Source organism: Hyposmocoma kahamanoa, unplaced genomic scaffold (genome assembly GCF_003589595.1).
Source record: "Hyposmocoma kahamanoa isolate Upper Pololo Valley unplaced genomic scaffold, ASM358959v1 65, whole genome shotgun sequence".
In the NCBI taxonomy this organism is placed as follows: Eukaryota; Metazoa; Arthropoda; class Insecta; order Lepidoptera; family Cosmopterigidae; genus Hyposmocoma; species Hyposmocoma kahamanoa.
The window spans coordinates 10,559,965-10,580,743 of record NW_020653853.1 but is presented as its reverse complement, the minus strand read 5'-3'; the positions used below and the strand labels follow the sequence as shown (position 1 = coordinate 10,580,743).

The 20,779-nt window shown below is 35.4% G+C and overlaps 2 protein-coding genes across 2 annotated transcripts in view; both read left to right on the top strand.

The window, feature by feature from the left end:
- LOC113231521 overlaps positions 1-10,242 on the top strand; it is a 100,294-nt gene extending 90,052 nt beyond the window's left edge. The window contains exons 29-36 of the mRNA XM_026465846.1: positions 1,954-2,088; positions 3,418-3,570; positions 3,922-3,998; positions 4,559-4,735; positions 5,435-5,620; positions 6,545-6,731; positions 7,333-7,468; positions 9,551-10,242. Of these exons, the coding sequence (XP_026321631.1) occupies positions 1,954-2,088; positions 3,418-3,570; positions 3,922-3,998; positions 4,559-4,735; positions 5,435-5,620; positions 6,545-6,731; positions 7,333-7,468; positions 9,551-9,602 (1,103 nt within the window). The 3' untranslated portion in view covers positions 9,603-10,242. The remainder of the gene's footprint in view (positions 1-1,953; positions 2,089-3,417; positions 3,571-3,921; positions 3,999-4,558; positions 4,736-5,434; positions 5,621-6,544; positions 6,732-7,332; positions 7,469-9,550) is intronic.
- Positions 10,243-14,177: 3,935 nt separating this feature from the next.
- LOC113231370 (protein bowel-like) lies at positions 14,178-20,463 on the top strand. The gene is made up of 2 exons (XM_026465663.1): positions 14,178-14,628; positions 19,527-20,463. The coding sequence occupies exon 2, from the start codon at positions 19,544-19,546 to the stop codon at positions 20,429-20,431; it is 888 nt and encodes a 295-aa protein (XP_026321448.1). The 5' UTR covers positions 14,178-14,628; positions 19,527-19,543; the 3' UTR covers positions 20,432-20,463.
- Positions 20,464-20,779: the final 316 nt, after the last annotated feature.

Sequence of the window (20,779 nt, the reverse complement as noted above, 5' to 3'; positions counted from 1 at the left end):
AATATTTTGCCAATTCAATTTGACTATGTTAACATTCATTCGCCTTTATACGTATTTATACAAAATACGCGCACCTACTATAGAATGTTAAAATTAAGATGTTTTTGTTGTTATTGAAGGGTAATTCTTACAAAATGTTGACATTCATGTCCTTTAGGTTTATATAAAAAAGTATTTAATTCTTGCCGTAAAATTAATATTTAATATCAAATTATTATAATCAATTGCTACTAATTCCTACATAAAATATTTATTAGTGTATTTAAATAAAAATAATAATATAATAAAATAAAAATGTCCCCAAAATCATTCCCTCACCATAGTGACAGTTGGGACATATCCCAAGTTCCATAATCAAACACGATCTGTGCTTTAAATCAGCACATTTAACAAAATAATATTTAAATTTTAAACATTCTATCAAATAAAATATGTTTTTGCAAAATTAAATCTATCTATTGGTAAAAAAGCGATAAATAGATTTATAAAATGTGTTATTATTCATGTCTCAACCAAAAAATCATTCCCTCACACTTTTACCTTCACTCAATTTGTGAACGCATTTTTAATCTTTGGTAAATGCATTTTATAAGTTTTTAAAAGTTAACAGCACTGAAAACGTTTAAAATGACGAAATTTAACTTGTGTCTGTAAAAAGTTTCTACTATGAAAAGATTTAATTTAAAATTCTTAAAGTTACATTTTTGACAGTCATTCCCTCACATCATATAAAAAGAAGTGAAGCATTTGATTTTATTTATTAATGTTTCACTCAAACGAGTTATTGGTAGCAGTAAGCTTATACAAAATATTAAGTCTAAAAGTAAGTTTATATCGCTATATTTTTTTGGTTTATTTTTGTTTCGTCAGTCCCTAACAGTCATTTCCTCACCCTCAAATGTTCTGACTGCCCTATACGTTTTTTTAAGAATCATTTATTTTGGAACATAAGTACTATGAAATTGATCAAAAATGAATACAAATGCCTCCTAAAAATTTTCATAAATATCGTAAGCACGAATTTCGAAATTTCATGAGAACTGCCCTAAAACTTAATACGAAAGTAATTATATACTTACAAGGCACTTTACGTATCTCTGGTTTATACCAAACTCACATTTTTAATACACCTAACGTACTTACTAAAAATAAATATCCCAATGACCTTCATTTATCCGTTACCCGTTCTCCCTTAGTTAACAGATTGCGTCATAAATCAACAGAGCACATGCGGTAACTGCTCTACTAAATACTGTGACGTCCACGCCTATTTCTAATACCCCTATTTCAAAACGTCACTAATTATTTTGAGAGTGTCCCCTTTATTCTTACATTTGTCTTCGATATTGGCAGCAAAAATTCACCGTCCTATGACGTCATTTTTCAGTCTACAATTTCGTGTTATTATTGTATCTCGAGCGTTATTTGTGATGTGCATTTTCAATGTGTGCTCCAACAAATTTGACCTTCAACTGATAAAACTAATGGATATTTTAAATTGATTGCTGTAAAGTTGGCGTCTCGGAAATAGTGAAAGTATTTTTCATAGAGACATACATACACGCGCCAGTATATTTGACCGGACTAAATTTAATTCTCGTAGCATTTCTGAACGTCAGTTCTTAGTTGTTGAAGACACGCGACTGTTGTCGGATATTTTTACGTTTCCTGTACGAAATGGTTTGCTTTGTATCGATTTTAAATAGACATATGTTTAGGAGACTGTAAATGACGTAATTTTCGTTTAGTGAATGCGTTACAAGTACTGTTAGTGACAAAACGGGGTCATTAGATCTATGAAGTTCAAGACCACTTGATATTCATAGCTTTTTTGAAAATGGGGCTTTTTTGTAAGTATTCTTATATTTTGTTTGTGATAAAGTTATGTATTTTAATTTAATTTCTTATTGAGAAAGAAAAAAATATTTTTTAATTCAATTTATTTCCTTCCTTTTTCTATAGTCACAGATATGATAATGAACCCAAAGGGTAGTTTAAGAGAAAAATTGGAAGAAATATTCAAACTGATGCTGGTCCTGTGGTGTCGACAGTCTGAAGTCCACAGATTGGTTGCGACGGAACCATGTGGTAACGAAAAGAATATTATTTATCTCGAAACAATTATTCAATGTAACGTAGTACCAACAGACCTCCTTGTGAAAGAGTACGTCCAGGAAAATACTGCCACCTTATCTATTTCTGCCGCCAAGCAGTAATGTCAGCATTACTTCGTTCCAGTTTTTAAGGGTAAGGGTGCTGGTGAAATTACAGACACATGGGACTTGCAAACTTATGTCTCAGGGTGACGGGCGCAGTGGCAGTGCCCCTCAGATCTTTTCGGTTTAAAGCTTTGAGTGGCACTGCAATGGCAACTGTTATGGACAGGCATGTAGCTTACCATCAGCCGCACGACTTGTTCGTCCCGTCACTTAATATTATAAAAAAATCGAACCCCTGTAGCATTACGGACAATTGTTGCAGCGAAACATCTTTTTTGAGACATTTCCAGGTTAGTTCTCCACCTAATTTTGGTGGTAATTTTTATTATTTAAGTATTCGAGTATATTGTCCTGAAGTATTTAATAATATTTCAGGTTACTACAGTCGAATATGAAACAATACTTCATGATAATTTTCTACAATATTTGTATAATTAAAATTTCCACCGAAATCAGATAGAGAAACTGAAAATTACTCTTTTACATAGTGAAACTTTTATTCCGCGAAATTGCAGAATCAGTCTTCTGATTGTCAACATTAGGTACGACGTAAATACGGGATAACCGGACATTTGCACAAATGCGTTCATAGGTACTTGATAAGTTCACGAGAGTACCACAGTCACTAAGCTCCATAGTTCCTATATTACGTAATTAGTGACGACAGCCTAAAATAGCAACTTGGAACAAGTAATATTGAATTTACTGCTTAACTCTATTGTCTACAGTTGACTGAATTTTTGATACATACGTCTGAAAATCAGGTCAAGTGACAAATAAATTTACTAGGCATATAAAAAGCTGTCAGGTAAGAACCACACGGATACTTCAGTGTACTTGAATCTCAATTTGATAATTTTTTTTTAAGGAAACTAGTTATTGATATTTATTGAGATTTTTTTGTGAAGTAACTCCACTAGCTTTGTTAGGATTACGAATACACAGAAAAGTTTTTTTCGTCGACCCGGTGGGACACGAACACACGTCCATGCTGAACACCGTAGCATTGCTCTAACCATCTGAACCACGGGTTCAGTTAGTTATTGATACTTCTTAGTAAATTATAATAGGTAATCGTTTGAAATTAAAACTTTAACGCATTACAATACATCAATATTACAGATAAATATACCTATTTATTGAATCGTATAATTATGCCATTTAGAATGCCTAAGAAGATCATTATTTTTGTTTTCAGAGAGCGATAAGACCGTAGTGGTGAGACGCGGCAATGAGGAATTTGGATTCAGGATCCATGGGAGTAAACCAGTCGTGGTGTCAGCGATCGAATCCGATACGCCGGCCGAGACCTCCGGGTTGGAGGTGGGCGACATTGTCATAGCCGTTAACGGTAAGCTGTTACTTTATTATCTCTAGTTACCCAACATCTTTTGTAAATATTTGCTATACTTTATTGTTTGAAATCTAATCTATGAAGCCGACCACACGGCGACAAAGGGCCACGTGCCTGCGATTGTTTGTTTTGTACGAGTCTTGCACCACACAAGGTCATTATGCGTGTTCGTACACACAAGGGATTCAGGTGGTTTGTCGTAGGAAATAAGTTGCAGTGTTTTTCGCCCTCGCAGCAGGCAGCGTGGCATTGGTACAGTGTGGGATGTCACCAAAGTACAGAACCAAAATAATCACTCCTTTAACCCTGTAACAACTACTATATGACATATATTTTATTATTTTGCAGGTATCAATGTTCTAGACAAAACACATTCTGAAGTAGTGAAAATTGCTCATTCCGGATCCGAGATATTGGAACTCGAGGTAAGTCACAACGCGAACACTGAGAAATCCCTAATGCACAAATGAATAAGTAACAAGTACCTACCACTAGTGCCATACCAGTGTAATTAGAACGCTACATATTAAAATGGACAACATTTCGTCTAGAAAAGGCAGGTAATTAAATTATCAAGACATTTATTTTCTTTGACAATTTTATTGATTGGCATTTGACACGTTTGGATACGTCTTTGATACAAATACTTACCAACACAACATTATTATTGGCAGCATTTTGCTGTTACAATTAATTTTATAATTATCAAAATAATTGTATTTTTTCTAATCTACAGGAAATGAAACAATTTGTCAGATCTAAATCTTTCGTTCTTAGATATAATTTGATTTTTAACGTTTCAGACCCTTTACAAGTTTGATAAAACAAAGAGGTATACTCGACTTAGATCCGAAAAATAGTTTCATTTCCTACGTGTAATAATTGCGAAAACCTAAGAAATCAACACAACGATAATTGTCACTTACAAACCTTCTGAAAAGGTTTTCTACATGTCTGACAATCGCGTCCATTTTCTTTTTACCAGGTGGCTAGAACATGCGAAGTAGTTGCCTCTCTAGCACACGAAGGTGGCCCAGCGGCATTGTACTCCGGATACTTATGGCGCGCTGCCCCCCTCAAAACGCACCACTCCCCGCGTTGGACACGGCGCTGGTTCGTCCTCAAGAGAGACAACTGCCTTTACTATTACAAGACCGATTCTGTAAGTAGACACTTGATGAATTCGCTATTTTTTAACCGACTTTAAAAGAAGGAGTTATGTTACGTGACTACTCCGGTGTTTGTGAAACAATTTCGATGATTCTTTTTTTTTTGTTGGAAAGAGGGTACCTCAGTATTAGTATCATTTAGATTTGAAGAAAATATTCCGCCTCTAAAGGTAGCAAACTAGGGGATGAATTTAGTATCGCGCACTTTTCGATAACCGATTTCCACAAAACTTGACAAATAGATGCAATTCCACGAACGTTTGAGGTCGATTTTTTAGTACATTGTACCTACTGAAATTATTACCCTTCGTTTCTTAGCCTTTGAATTTTCTTTTTATTATTTCCTTTATTAATTGTTCTAATTTTCCTTGATTTAACAGTTTAGAAATAAAACCACTCCATCCAGCTCGGATCCAGCTGGATCGAAGGAATTCTTCTTAGTTTTCGATCTTTCTATTAATAAATTTTAAGAATACGAGATTAGGAGTACGATAAGAGTCTTTCACAAAAAACATATTGATTATCATGGTAGTAAATTATCGTCATATTCTAGATCAATGTATTCAGTAAACTTAATAATAAAATCATTGTTATAAATATGACAAATAAACCTAGGGCGCGTAAACAACGTTCAAGCTATTTATTGTATTTAATGTCCCAATAATACAGCTCATTTTACCACCACATTTCAGAGTATTCATCCAGTAGGAGCGCTAATGTTAGTGAACTACCAACTCACTGAGGAAGACGTGGGTCGACCGCACGGATTTCGACTGCAGCGCGGTGGTGGTACGAGACTGCAACTCGCTGCAGACACCGCCGAGGCCAGCGCTAGATGGCGCGCTGTTCTAGCTCATGCCATTGACGCTAGTAACCAAGTAAGAGCTAAAATTATTCGTATTCGCACCGTAATAATTCAATAGCATGCTCAATAACGATCAAAGCCCCTAAATAAAGATTAAAAAAAATTCATTAGTACCCTAATGATGGTACTATTGTAGTAACGTAATAAATTTAGAATAAAAATAGGAATAAAAATTTTGTGCTTTTTACTTTAACAGTTAAGGTGGACAATATTATTTAAATATCATAGATTAAATTAAATTACATTACAATTTGAAAGAAGAAAAAACATGTCACAGCGCAATTCAGTAACATTAGATCAGAAATTGTGTGTCAATTTGTCTTGCACAACTCAAGATTACTATTATAATGCTTTTTACGATGGTAGGCTTGTTATAATAACGATAGATTTTTATCTGCTCTTGCAACTAAAGCTAGAACCTAACGAATATTTAGAACTACAATCACCACTCAAAACAATCTCGTGGCTCTAGCGTAGAAGTTCACTTGGTATGTGCTAGATGGCGTCACAACGTATCTCAATAAAAATGGCCGCTTATAGCCCACCAAGCAACCAAAGCGACCTGCTCGTATTTCAACCCAAACTGGTTCTGGCGTTTATTGCCTCTACAATTTTAGCGGCTACGGATTAACATCCATCCTGCTAGTATAGTGGTTCTTACTTCCGTAGCTACATTACGACGTCTCAGGAATGCTTCGAGCAAAAACAAAGTGAATTTGAGTCGCATTAAATTGACAAATGGACGAATTTTATTACTTTGTTCCATGTGTATAATAGCCGCTAAAGCTTTTCTACCTTTGCAATATTGTTTATTCATATAAATAAAACATTTAAACAAATATTTTTTTTTAGTTTACTACTCTCTATTTCTTATTAGGTACGTGTCCTTTTTGCAATTTGCAAGTTAGGTACGTACATCGATGACCTTTTTTTTCAGCGTGACGGGTGGTTGGAAGTTACCATGAGAAACATGAAGTTACCACCTTCATCCATTCCTCGTCCCGACTGCTTTGGATACCTGATGAAGCTAGGCTCCAAGTGGAAATCCTGGGCCAAACGATACTGTGTCCTCAAAGATGCCTGCTTATACTTTTATAATGATGGAAATAGCAAGAGCGCGTTTGGTATGTACATGCGTTTTCTGTACCTCAGTGCGTAGTTTGATTTTTACTCAGAGCTGGTTATTCTTGTACAAAGGTGAACAAATTAATCGAGTGATATTTGATTATCAATTTGAAATTTCGATGATTTCTCTAGCGTGTAGCTCTCCGTACTTTAACTGACTTTGATTCTTTAACACTTCCTATACAATATGTATATTAATCTCGTGTTTCACATGAGGTTTCTGACTCTACTTCACATACAACACACGTATAGTGTGAACGCAGTACTAAAGTGTTATCCAACCTTAAAAATTACAGTTTCACGCGGGGAAAATACAAAATGTTTAAATTACGAATACTACCCTCCTTAGATACAAATAACGTTGTCGGTTCTTTAACGAAATTGAGTTATGAACATGTCTGGAATCAGCTAAACACCATCTACAACCCTCTATAAGCGATTTTATGTACCTTTTTTAGTTTCAGTTTTATTTCATATTTTTCAAACAAAACAGAACTTTAGGTGTCAATGCCTCGAAAGTTACCAAAATACAAATACAATAGTTATAACAAGAAGGCAGAATAGATGAAGTTCATTTGAGTACTTTATTTTGTTTTACAGGTATGGCATGTCTCCACGGATACAAGGTCCAATCCTGCGCTCCTGGTGGTAAGAAATACGCTTTCGAAGTCATGCCAACAGAACCAAAACAAAGACATTTCTACTTCCATACCGAATCGGAAATGGACAGGAAACGGTAAGGACACATATCTAAATTAATACAGGGAATTAGGTTACATTATCGACGCCTTTGCTCTACAATGTGGACTGTCATCCATGTACAAGACGCGCCATGGATTGGGAATTTTAATTATGGAAAACCCGTTGTCCTAAATGAAACGAACTGTTGGTACTAAAAAATACCAAAAATTGGATGCGTTACGTATTGATGATAATTATAAACTGTCCATTTTTTAAATTTGTTTTTATTTATTAGACTCGCCGACAGAAATACTCTATTAAATATGGACATAAAATAACACAGCAGAAATTACTCGAGTGTAAACCCAATAGTAACCCGTGGTAGCCTAATGGTTTGACCTACTGCCTCTCAAGCAGAGGGTCGTGGGTTCGAATCCGGGCGAGCACCTCTGAATTTCTTGGAGTTTATGTGCGAAATTTAATTTGAAATGTATAACGAGCTTTTCGATGAAGGAAAACATCGTGATAAAACCTGCACGTTGAAGAAATTTCACGACCCTCGGAAAACGTGTGAAGTCCACAACCCGCATTGGGAGAGCGTGGCGGATTATAGCCTAAACCCTCGTCTGAAAGGAGACCCATGCCCAGCAGTGGGACGCATAAAAGGGTTGATGATGATGAAACCCAATAATAGGCAAATACAGCATGCACATGTAACATCGTATCAGAAGCGTTGACCATCTGTTATGTTACATACAAACGAATGGATATGATTATAAACAAATAATGTAAATGTGTTCAAATTAAATTCGAAAGTTACAAAATTAAAAGTCTGAGCAGTTACATAACAAAGTTTTAAATTTATTTAATGAAAACCAAAAACAAAATCCAAATCAAATGACGTGTGGCTGCGTTTATGTGTTTTATGTAATTTATTGTATTGACAATGTAATGATAATACAGTCGATATTAATAGAATCTTTGTCCTACAAAAACGTACATCATCAGCTTACACGCATCCACTGCTGGACATAAGCCTCCCCTTGAGCACGCCAACTCTCCCGGTCTTATGCCGCCCGCATCCAGCAGATGCCGGCCACCTTTCTCAGGTCGTTTGTCCATCTTGCCGCAGGGCGTCCTATACTACGTTTTCCTTGACGTGATCGCCATTCGAGAACAAGTCTGCTTCATGGGCGATCAACGCTCCTGTAGACATACCCGGCCCACTGCCACTTAAGCTTACTTATTTTGCGAGCTATGCCGGTCACTTTGTAGCAATAGTTTAAAGAAATGAATATTCTCACGTTAGCGTCACAATACAATTACGAAAATTTAATTTATGTTAAGCAAAATAATAATATTTTTATGATAAATAGTCATAAACTTAACACTCATACGAGGAATAAAAATAAACTGGCTGTTCTCTAGAACACAGTGAACTTCTTCACAAAGTCACAAATTCATTTATGGGGCAATATATACGCATCTCTAATAAGATTCCGGTTGATATTCAAAATTTGCCATTTACGAAGTTCAAAACTATAGTGAAACAACAATTTACATTATAGATTTACAGCTTCTGCGTGTGTGTGACTAGTATAATTCTAACAAGATGTCTTGATCTATCACATTTGAATTTTTTTTTATAATATCAAGTGACGGGACGATCAAGTCCTGCGCGTGATGGTGAACTACACGCCTATCCATAAAATAAATATTGTAAATGATAAATTTATACAAATTTTTATTTACAAAGAGCCACTCCTGATTTCCTTACTCATTACGAATGAGTAGAGTTTAATGAATATGGCGATTTCAAGTGTGACATAAAGATTATTTGAGTTTAGTGTAACAAAACTATAAAATGATTGCAATCTCTGCAATTGCGGTTAGAAGTTCTTTATTCCCGACCAGTGCTTCTACCATGTTTACTGTGACAGTAGTAGTACCTAGCGACCGCGTAAATTACTTCACAATTTTGGATGGCAAATTATACAGCGCCCGTAGCAGTCACAAGAAGAAACAATATTTTGTATACAAACATTTTATGCTATCACTAACGGTAACTGTCACTGAAATCTCATGGTACCGGTACAGAACTTGAGAGACTACTATCACTTAATTATATCGTTTACAGGTGGATGGCGGCGCTCGAATATTCCATAGACCGATGGATGAAGGCCGGTTGACGACCATCTAATTCCTCAGACGATTCATTTGATTTTGTATAATTTAAGCAAATATATATTCCGTTGTTATTTTTATAGTTACTTAAAAATTTATGTCTGTTACCTGCTGGCCCAAACACTTCACATAGATAATAATGCAAAGCACATTGTTAAACGAATAATATTTTTAATAAAAGTACTTATTCTGTTACTTATTCTAGTACTTAGTCTATTACTTAGTAGCCGGTTGTTTTGCAGTCAACATCAGAAGAAGCTGATCTTAGAGAGAATTTAAAGTTTGAACAAAGTTGGATGTAATTTTTCGTAATTTAGATGTCAAATAGTTTTCAGCGACTTTTGTTGTATAGGTACGTACATATAAAGGTACAGTCGATGCCCTACGATACCTGACTCCCTAACCACCTATTTGGTTATGAGTAGATCAGTGTGAAGAAAGGTGTTAAACAAACTTAACCTTTAACCTGTGAGCCGTAATATTAATTTCGGTATGACTTCCTTATTGCATCATTAGTGAATGACGTTTTTGAAACTTTTTAAGCCAATTTGATATTTAAGTACATTACATAAATACAAATTTCAACCAAAAAGCTGGATTTCCTTTACACTTGTCTGTTGAATGTATAAGTAGGATCTCAGAATGTAAGTCAGCAATAGGGTCAGGTATCTTAGGGCGTCGACTGTATAGACATGTGTAAAGTACATTTGGACTGTAAATACCTTTCTTATAGACCAAACTAATGAAAAATAGGAAATATTTTTTGATCGCGCACTGCAACATCGTCGAGTGCTATAACTTAAACTTGGTTCCCGTCCTTTTTGTTGTCAGAATTAAAACTAGTAGTTACATTTTACATTTTATAGGGATCAATATTTTCGTTTGCCATTTTAATATATTTATATTTTTATTAAAAAATAATCGTCTGATATAAAATATATAAATGACTATAAAAGTGTTTGTCGTGAGTACGACGAAAAAATATATATATACAAAGATTTTGGAGTTATACATTACATTTTTTGGAATATACCTACCATCATAAGATCTAAACGTAACTAATAGGACTACCAATGACTTTGAGACATACCCGACAACGACAAAATAAAATATAAAGCAGAGCTTTAATCTACATGATTTTAAATACCTTTATTGACTAACATCAATATATTACATATACTATATATGAGGTTTAGGAGTTAACCTACCTACATAAAATGATATAAAAATATTTTGTAAACTATCAGAGTTAAAGGCAACGGAATGGGAGATAAAGACAATCAAATGTTTACTATACATGTAACACAGTTGAATGAGGAAATTAAAACTTCGAAAAATAAAATCTCGATCATTTTTTATAAATTTTACTGAATCGAGGTTAAAGAAGGAAGATCTTGAAAGTCTTGATTAAGTATATCCACTCAATAATGCGGCATCAACTTTTAATCGGCCTCTTTTTAAAAACGAGGTGGAAAAAATTTCGAAATTGAAAACCTTTCTAAGCCGACGTCCCCCCTGAATAAATGTGCAAAAGTTTTAACACGTTTTTTTTTTCATTATATAATAAAAACCTATTTTTAATGCAAAAAAGACAAATAATCTATTTTAATATGAATTGTAATGAATATTACGATGTTTTACTACCAATATGATGTACATTTTGTTTTGTGACATTATCTTATTAGTTTGTTATAATAAAATTATTAATACAAAGTTCGAATATAAAGAAAAATTCCTTAGATCTGACAATACTTGGACCTGCATGTGTGCCAAACTAGTATATCGATCATCCCACGTTAAGTATCGTATGTCGAAATTGCCAAGTTAACAGGGGAGCCTTTTAAACTTCTTATTTCACTGAAATAAGCATAACACGTGACTTTAGCATTTCTCACTTTTATTCGGACAATCACGTTACTCATGTAGAGTATTATAAAATCCTAGATATCGTTTAGATGATCACTCCATGAGTAACGAGCTTTGTCGAATGAACGGAGAACTTTAAAACACTCCCCTGTAAACGTGGCAATTTCGACATACGATACTTGACGTAGGAGGAGTCGATGTGTCCAGTTTGGCACAGAATATTGATCTTTGTATTCTTTGTCTATTTTAATTTACCTTAAATGTTTTTTCTATGGAAAAAAATATGTTTTATAAACAGCGTTTTTTCGCAGTAACAAAATAATACACCTATAAAAATTTTAAATTGCATTTACGACGTGCAAAACGCAAGTTAATTTATTTCCATCATCTCCGTCGTACATTTTTTCGAAAAAATCAATAATTTGATGTTTTGATAATACACGTTTATTCGGTGGGGCCCTTTACCGTTGCTAACTAAAAACATCAGAAGAGATAAACGGATCAATAGAGAAATAATTTAGATGATATTGAAAGTATTGTAGACCTTATATCTCATTGAATTAATTGAACAGTATATTTAGATGAAAAATATTCCTATTATTAATAGATAAAATTCGTACATATTCACTATAACGTGAGAGAGTAGTTCTAGTTCCAAAAGTTAATGGGGTATCTATCAAAGTGGACCGGAGTAAAGCTGTATTTCATGAAACAATATTATTTCGTTATTTTGATTTAATGGCGTAGATTATTCGAAATAACGAAATGTTTTGTTGAAATCCGGTTTTTCTATGCTTTGGTAGATAATGAACCTTAGGACAGAATGTGTAGTTTAGGTACTTAATATCGAAGTGCCAACGCCTGGTTATTAATAAATAGTTCGGTTTTAATGCAAAAAGCACAATTTATGAGATTATTATGTCATTTTTCTCGTTTATCTGTAACCCTTATGTTTAAAATTTTTATAAATGTGATTATTATCAGTGTTGTGAGTTTTGACATAAAGTTGAATTGTATTTATAACTTAAAATTTGTCTTTATGACATTAAATTTAGCTTACTTCTCGTTATTTAGTACTTGAATTTTGATTATGTATTCAGAAAGGGTTACAGAGCGTTGCATAGTGTTTCATCACAAATCACTTATAATCATTATTTGTCACTAGGGGTACTGGATGACCTTGCTCCTTATGAACGAGTTCGTCCAGAGAAGTACTACAGCCACCTTACTTATTTCTGCCGCCAAGCAGTAAGCATTACTGCGTTCCGGTTTTGAAGGGTAAGGATGCTGGTGAAATTACAGGCACATGGGACTTGTCAACTTACGTCTCAGGGTGACGGGCGCAATGGCAGTGCCCTTCAGGTTATTGCGATTCTCTGAGTGGCACGGGAACTGTCATGGACAGGCATGTCGCTTACCACCAGGCGCACCACTTGTTCGTCCCGTCACTTGGTTTCATAAAAAAAGACCAATTTGGGAATTTAACTTTTCTAAATTGGTTCAGGTCTGGGTGTTCTGGATATTGCCCTGGAGTTATAAATCCGTTGCTCTGGTACTCACAGTACAATTAATCCCGTACTTTAAAACCAGGTAATTGGTGTGGTTGTCTGGCACATTATTATAATTATTTATAATGGATAAAATTATTTATAATCGATAAAATATATCTCCTTTAGTATGCGGTCCATTCTAGGTGACTTAAAAATGTGCATTAAATTGATAACGAATAGTAAATATTGGATACATAATGGCGGTATGTATATAAAATAAATAATGGTGTAAAAGCTCAAATATGTATATTTGAATAATAAATAAAAGACTTGAATATTAACAGATTCGTTAAAAATGCTTATTATAGAGTAGAATAAAGTTGTATATTAGTGAATGTCATAAGAGAACATTTTTTTTAAATAATCGCAAAATTTATAAAGCACGTTAACATAGATTCATCAGTGAATCGTAGATTTATCTACATTTTAATATATAAAAATAGTTATAAATGTGTTCAGTAAATAAGTAATCAGAGTCATAGTTGAGCGTTGAGGTGATTAAAAAATTTGATTATCTATTATTTTATTCAAATATTTATTAATATAAATTTCCCAATAAATACGCCAAATTGTATAGTTATAATTGCCAAAATATAATTACATTTATCGATTTCATGTTATAATTAGTATGAAATACGAAATTTATTAAGTTTATTTATAAAATTTTAATGTATGAAGTGATTGTAAAAACCTGATTGATGGAAAGTATGCATAATTCACTATAATAGACATTTTTTAAATAATATATATGTGACTGTATTGATAGACTTCGTTGTAATAAAGAATAAAATAAAATTTAGCACGTTGTTTTCATTTTATATTAGAGTTACTTGTGACCACCTTGTGACTAACCTCTCTACTATGACAAACTTGTATGAATCAAAAACCTATAAAAAGTTTCTAATTGAATTTAGACACAGAAAAACATAGGAAAAACATTTAACAATTAGCAACTACGGCCGAAATTCATGATTCTCGAAGCAACACTCGAGGACGGCGTTAATTTACACGACTTATAAGCTACTAACACGAAAAATAAACAATCCAGCGATATCCTTCCCTTTTTTATCGCTCCCAAAGTAAAAACGGTATGAAGGCTTCGGTGACGCCGCAACGCGGAGGGGGAGGGGACGACACGGGAGCGCTACTGCCTCTGACGGCGCAGGCGCGGTAGTACGCGCGCTCTACTCCCACTAGTCGCGCGCCATGCGCGCACGCAGCCTTTGCGCCACTGACAACAACTAAAAAACTACCCAGTACTACCACCAGCAACACTAGTGCCAAACTTTTCAATTCTAGGATTACAGTGAACATTTATAATGTGGATTGTGCTCTTATAAGCGCGGACAGGTGACACATCTCGTAACGGGTAATAACTTTTCGCTCACAGTGTCTATTAACTGTTTTATGGCCTGTATAGTGCGTCCATTGTTGTGTGCGCTTCCACTAATCTTCTATTCACCTGTCTCGACGCCACTGTGGTTGGACTGTGAAATGTGACAAAAAATTGCAATGAATCTCCATAAGTTGCAGACCCCTGGTTTGTAAACTTTGCGGAACTACCTGAGTGGAGGGTTGGACACATCTGACAATCGATCAGGCAACCCGTCGCCTTGTGAGTTCGTTTTTTCTATGGTATATGTAATTTAATACAGCGGATGTGGAATAAATTGGGTAGGCATCAGGGTGCGCTTGAGCACCGCTACCTGTTTTATTATCATCTGTTACATAGTTTGGATGCGTGTGATGCTTTTTTGTTTATTATTGTTTTGGTGGCGCATGCCGCGGAAAGTAAAACAATTCTGGGAAGTAACGGATATGCGGTTCACAGCATTGCTCTACCATTTTAAGCAATGTTATTGCTTTCCGCCACCGTTTTCCACAGTAATTATCAATAGCATTATATGGTTGTGGGTGCGAAATTTACGATGGGAGATGTAGATTTTTTAGATACTGTATGTACTGTGGTGTGCAAACCACTGGCCATTACGCTTTTGTTATGGGTCTATTGTATTGGTATCAAAGGACCACCCTATGGGCCAATGATGAAGTCGTATGGCTTTAACATATTAGTGAGACCTATTGTTGATTTATAACAGTGTAATTATTTAGGTCTATGCAAATGTAACATTAGAATGCATTCTAGATAGAAGAGCAACTAGTGTCTATGTAATTAATTTCTTTATTGCATGTTCTACTGTTACTGTTTTACTGCCTATGTCGCATGGTTAGACTAATTTTAACAGAGAGGACAAAGATAAATTGGAAATGAAACAATTTTTTCCATACGTAAATTGCTTGTGTTTGTTTTTTCAAACTAACTAACGTTACGGGCCCATTACAGGTCCCATGGTCACGATTGCCTGTTATTTCCAATGTGTAACAATCGCGAAAACTTAAGAACTCGATATGGACTAAGATTAAGTTAAAATATGACAAAACGATATAGTTTTGTATTGAATTAATTTTAATTTAAAAAAAAACCCGAGAAAAAACCGAGAAAGAAAATGTTTACATCCAACATTAACCCAAATAAATTCTAGTAACATGTTAACTGAAGTACACAAAATTATAATAAAAACGGCCTTATCTTCAGAAAGCAACTACAAATGGTACCGTGGAAGCGGTTTACCTTAAGTTTGTGTGATTGCTGAACAAATAGTAGTTAATCTTTACCATCAAACGATAACGAGAACCTTATCAAAACGGCAATGCGTATCTGGGTGAAGAACAAAGCGATTTACCGAAAATGGATTCACCGGAATTGGTTGATCAATATATAAAGTATATTATCATTAAAACCAATAAACATCTTAGTGCAGTGGATGATTAGATCATACTCTTATGGAAGTAAGGAAAACATATCTACATGCAACTTACTTCTTCGTATTGTATCGATGACATACACTATAATTGTTATCGTGGTGAGGTGCACGAAGGAAGCCGCCTCGCAATGGCGTACTATTCATACTCCTTCCATCACTATAGCAGATATATCCCACACTTCGACATAGCGGCTACTACTAGTGACGTGGAAAGCGCAGTCGAACAGGAGTAGAGCTCCTTGTGAAAGAGTCCGATCAGGGAAGTACTGCCACCTTACTTAGTTCTGCGCCAAGCAGTAATGTTAGCATAGCAAACTGCCTCTGTGGTCGAACGGTTACCATTGCTGCCACGCAGAGATCCCAGGTTCGATTCCCGGGTCGGGAAAAATATTTGTATGGCCTACATTTAGTTCTCTCGTGAGTTTGGGTGTAATTTGTGTTTATCTATGTATGTGTCCATGGCACCAGTGACACAGGGTTATCCTAGTGCGGGGCAAGGATGAGTGCTATTATTATTATTATCATTACTGCGTTCCGGTTTAGAACGATTAGGGTGCTGGTGAAATTACAGGCACATGGGACTTGTCAACTTATGTCTCAGGGTGACGGGCGCAGTGGCACTGCCTCTCAGATCTGCAATTTAAAGCACTGAGTGGCACTGCAACTGTAATGGACAGGCGTGTAGCTTACCATCAGGCGCATGACTTGTTCGTCCCGTCACTTGATATTATAAAAAAAAGCGGCAATTGTTTCTGGGCCACAATAATATAGTGTATGCCATCGATACAATAAGAAGAAGAAGTCATAGTGGTGAAAAGATTCGCTAATTGGCGTAAGGTACTCGCTGATTGTTGCCCATGATGCGCCAGACATACAAGAAAGGCAACACCCTAATAGGGTCTATTTTTTTTATATATTAAGTCGCCGTCGCCTATGACGCCTGCAACAGCAGGGGCGTCACGAGCGCGTTGCCAACCCTTTAGGACCCTTCTCAAGCCCTTTTTGAAGGACTCAATGCTGTATTCCTGCGGGAAAACCACGACAGAGAGTTCATTCCATAACCTAATAATACGTGGGAGGAAGCTCGTCTGAAACCGTACAGTACAAGATCGACTCGGTTCCAAAGTGTAAGGATGGACTCCCTGCCGGTGGCGAGCTGATGAGTTTATACGAGATACATTTCTGTGTGCTTCATCCATGATGCAGTTAAACAAATAAATAAATCTAATATATTTAAACTTCTGTGTTTGCATGTAATATAATAATCGACACAAAATATTGAACACATACTGTTAGAAGAAATCATTTTCAGGAATACGTCTTGAAATCCAAGTTCATCAACTAATAAAGTAATGACACGGAGACGGCATTTATAGACGCATTGCACCAGTAAGTTGGTAGTAGCAAACAAAACATAGAATTCATAATACAATTAGACCTGCCTAAAATATACAATAGATCACTATAATCAAATCACACATACGCAGTATTAAATCAGTCTCTCTCAATTGAGATCACTATGAAATATTCAGTGAGAATTAACAGGGCAACAGAAACACTCGCGTTCATCAGGCATGAATCTCGATCCATAAATTTCAATATATTTGATGACACTATTCATAATTAAAGATAGTTCACAGATAAGTTAGAAGGTAACATATAAATGGTAATTAAAACATTTGAAAAAGTCACTTAACATCGTCTCTTTGCATACTTGAGTAATGAATAGTCAGTAAATAAAATTTTCGTAATTACAAGATGAACTTTGCCTAATTTCAGGTAGAAATTAAGAAGTAAATTCAAAATGTTTGCTTTAATTAGATTTGTAAATACGAAAAACTTGCTTAGCTCACAATTTTTGCTTAGTCCAAGTTAAAGTTCGTTATATAAATCTCAGCTTTCGATCACTGAATATTCACTACGCAATTCCTTTCACGAATCAACGTGACAAACACGGTAACAAATGAAAAATGGATCTTAAAGCCTATCTTTATGGTCATCGTGATTAAAATTTTCATAAAATGAAGTACTAAACGAGGAACAGCTTGTGACTCAGGAGAAATTTAAATTTTCAAACGTACTGTTTTCAAATTATTCCTTTCAAAAGTTTATATTATTGAAATGACCGATATTACATCCCAGAGACCATTACTTACTGCAGTGCATACATACATATTCATATCTGTAAATTCTCAAAGAGAGATAAAAGTAGTTTTACAGCTTCGGTGTAAGTAAGATGGTAGAAACTCGATCAGGCACAACGCTGGCACAAGTGAGACGGACATAAAAATCTGCAGGAGTGACAGAGATGGTGAATCAGAAGGCTTTTACGGTAGAACGGGCAACGCGTAGTGAAATGTGGGCCCGGCGCGCTCGCCTTCTTTTTCGATCTCGCTTGAATAAATTGATTCTAAGATTAATCTTTTTGTAGCTGCTATAGCTGACGTAGTATATGTTTTAATCATTTTTTGTTTTAACCGATTTGAAAGTAATAGAAGAACATAATTTTGTTTCTAAAATTAATACCATTATCGATCCTATTTAATATGAACCTACAAAACAATAACAAACAGATACTTAAACAAACCCTTACAAGTCACAGGCACCGGAAACCTTATGAAAACACACGATTATAGCCAAGGCAATAAAGCAAATGTCAGTTTTATTGTCCCTGCCATGATAGTCATTTCGAATTGAAATAGCCCGGACAATCGTAAATCTCGGAATAGCAATCTTTTCAGAAATGTTACTGCTGTTCAAATAAATGGCGAAGAAAACTATAATACCTATTGTTGTAACTTGTGTTTTCTTGTTGCATTGTATGATATAATCTTCTTCATATGACATTTTACTCTTAAAATAATACTTACATGTACATATCGCCTGCCATTGTATTATTACGAATTTACCCAATTGAAATGTAAATCAGACATCTTAAAAATTAAAAACTCAGTAGAATATTTGACAAGTTATGAAGTTAAAATATGAAACACATCTCAAAATTAATAAAATCAGGTATATGATAAATTTGAATAATGTAAGTTATTGAATGACGCTCTACTTTTATTATACTGAAACTATCCATAACATGTCTAGGAGCTGTTCGATAGGATCGCACCTATTAAAACGGTTACACCCAAACAAAGTGCATACTAAACATATAATGTTCTGGTGCTAGGCAGTTATGGATCAATAAAACAAGACCAAAGGCAATTTGATAAGTAAACTGATTTCTATTTAAATGATTTCTCGATCACATCCTAAATATTACCGACATGTTAACTTTGAGCGTAGGTAGGTTGTGTGAGAATAATGACTATTTTATGCTAATGTTTAAGTGGAAACAATGTAGAGCTACTTAATTAAGCATGTTTCTCGATCCATAAATCTGAATGTTCAACACCTGCTCTGTAAGATTTCAAAACGAATGCAACAGTTTGTACCTGTCCACGCGACGCAGTGTTAGGTTCAGAGATAACCATCGACTTGCTTATACTTTTTTCTTATGAAATAACATTTATTTTAAACCCGCTTTGTGTTCAATTCCATACCGTACTATCGACATTTCTTTGCCCTTTTAAAATAACAACTGTTGCATTGAATTTGTCAACATCGAACTCAATAAACTGCAAGGGGTGTAAATAAAAGTAAAATTACAGGAGTAATAAATATTTTTATTTCATTACAGATGTTATTCAACCCGTGATGTCGGAGAACAGTGGAACTGTAGTTTCCCGGGCGTCCACTCCACGCCCAACGCCTGACACTTCTGTCAATGCGCCACTGAGATCCAGACATGATCAATTCCTCGCAAGCAATCCCGAAAGGGCTCACACGCGGCCTTCTTCAAATGGCAGGAATCCAAGTGGCAATTTTGATTCACCACCTATATCTTACCATAGACAGATGACAACTGGTGCCTTACTTACTTCATCCCATCGCGAATCTTCAGCTTTTGTTCCTGTAGTACCAACAAGAGCCATGCATCCTGTTATGTATCCCAACGAAATGCACCCTGCGTTAATACCATCTGAAATGATAGAAAGAGATAGAATGCTAGATAGAGAAAGAACAGAGCCCGCTAAAGGATCTCCAGATAGAGCAGCAGGAAACTTTTCTAAAAGAAATTCTTTTGATTTGATGGCTATGATGGTTGAAAAAAGGAAAGAAGTAGCGTTACGAGAAGCTGCTGCTGCAATGCTACTTCCTCATCACAGAACAGGATCAATTGAAGGAATTATGTCTGATGGAACTTCGCAACCACCAATTTATGGCCCACCCGGAGCTTTCTTGGGTGCACCTGGACCTTCACCAACAACTGCTGGTAGTTTCACTTTTCCTGGAGCTGGACTGTTTCCACCCGGCGCTGGACCCCACCAGATGCATCCTCATTTAGATAGGAGATTACTGCGCGCGCCTGGTAGGGCGTCCAGACCTAAGAAGCAATTTATTTGTAAATTCTGCAATCGACAATTTACAAAGTCATACAACTTGCTAATTCACGAAAGAACGCATACAGATGAGCGGCCCTATTCCTGTGATATTTGCGGGAAGGCGTTCCGAAGACAAGACCACTTGCGAGATCACAGGTAAGACATTAAGCATTCATATTTCTATATTCCGTAATTACAGGTTAAGCGCATGATGGAGCATCCGCTTTCATGCACATTTTAATTTTCTACGACATAGTTAAAAAACCCAATTTATATGCACGTAACAGGCAGCCGGTGTAACTCAAGTTGCAGATGTGAAGCCAAGTGTGGCCGTATCCGCCCGGCTACTTGGAAATAGAATTATTTATAAAGTTTCTTGATCATAGTACATTTCTCAGAACGGAGTCTATCCTGATTAATTACATTACCAGAGATTATCTTTCAGACATTAGTGATCGAAGTCATTACTGTCTGTCTGAATTCTTGAAAAGTGGTTCAGCACAAATCC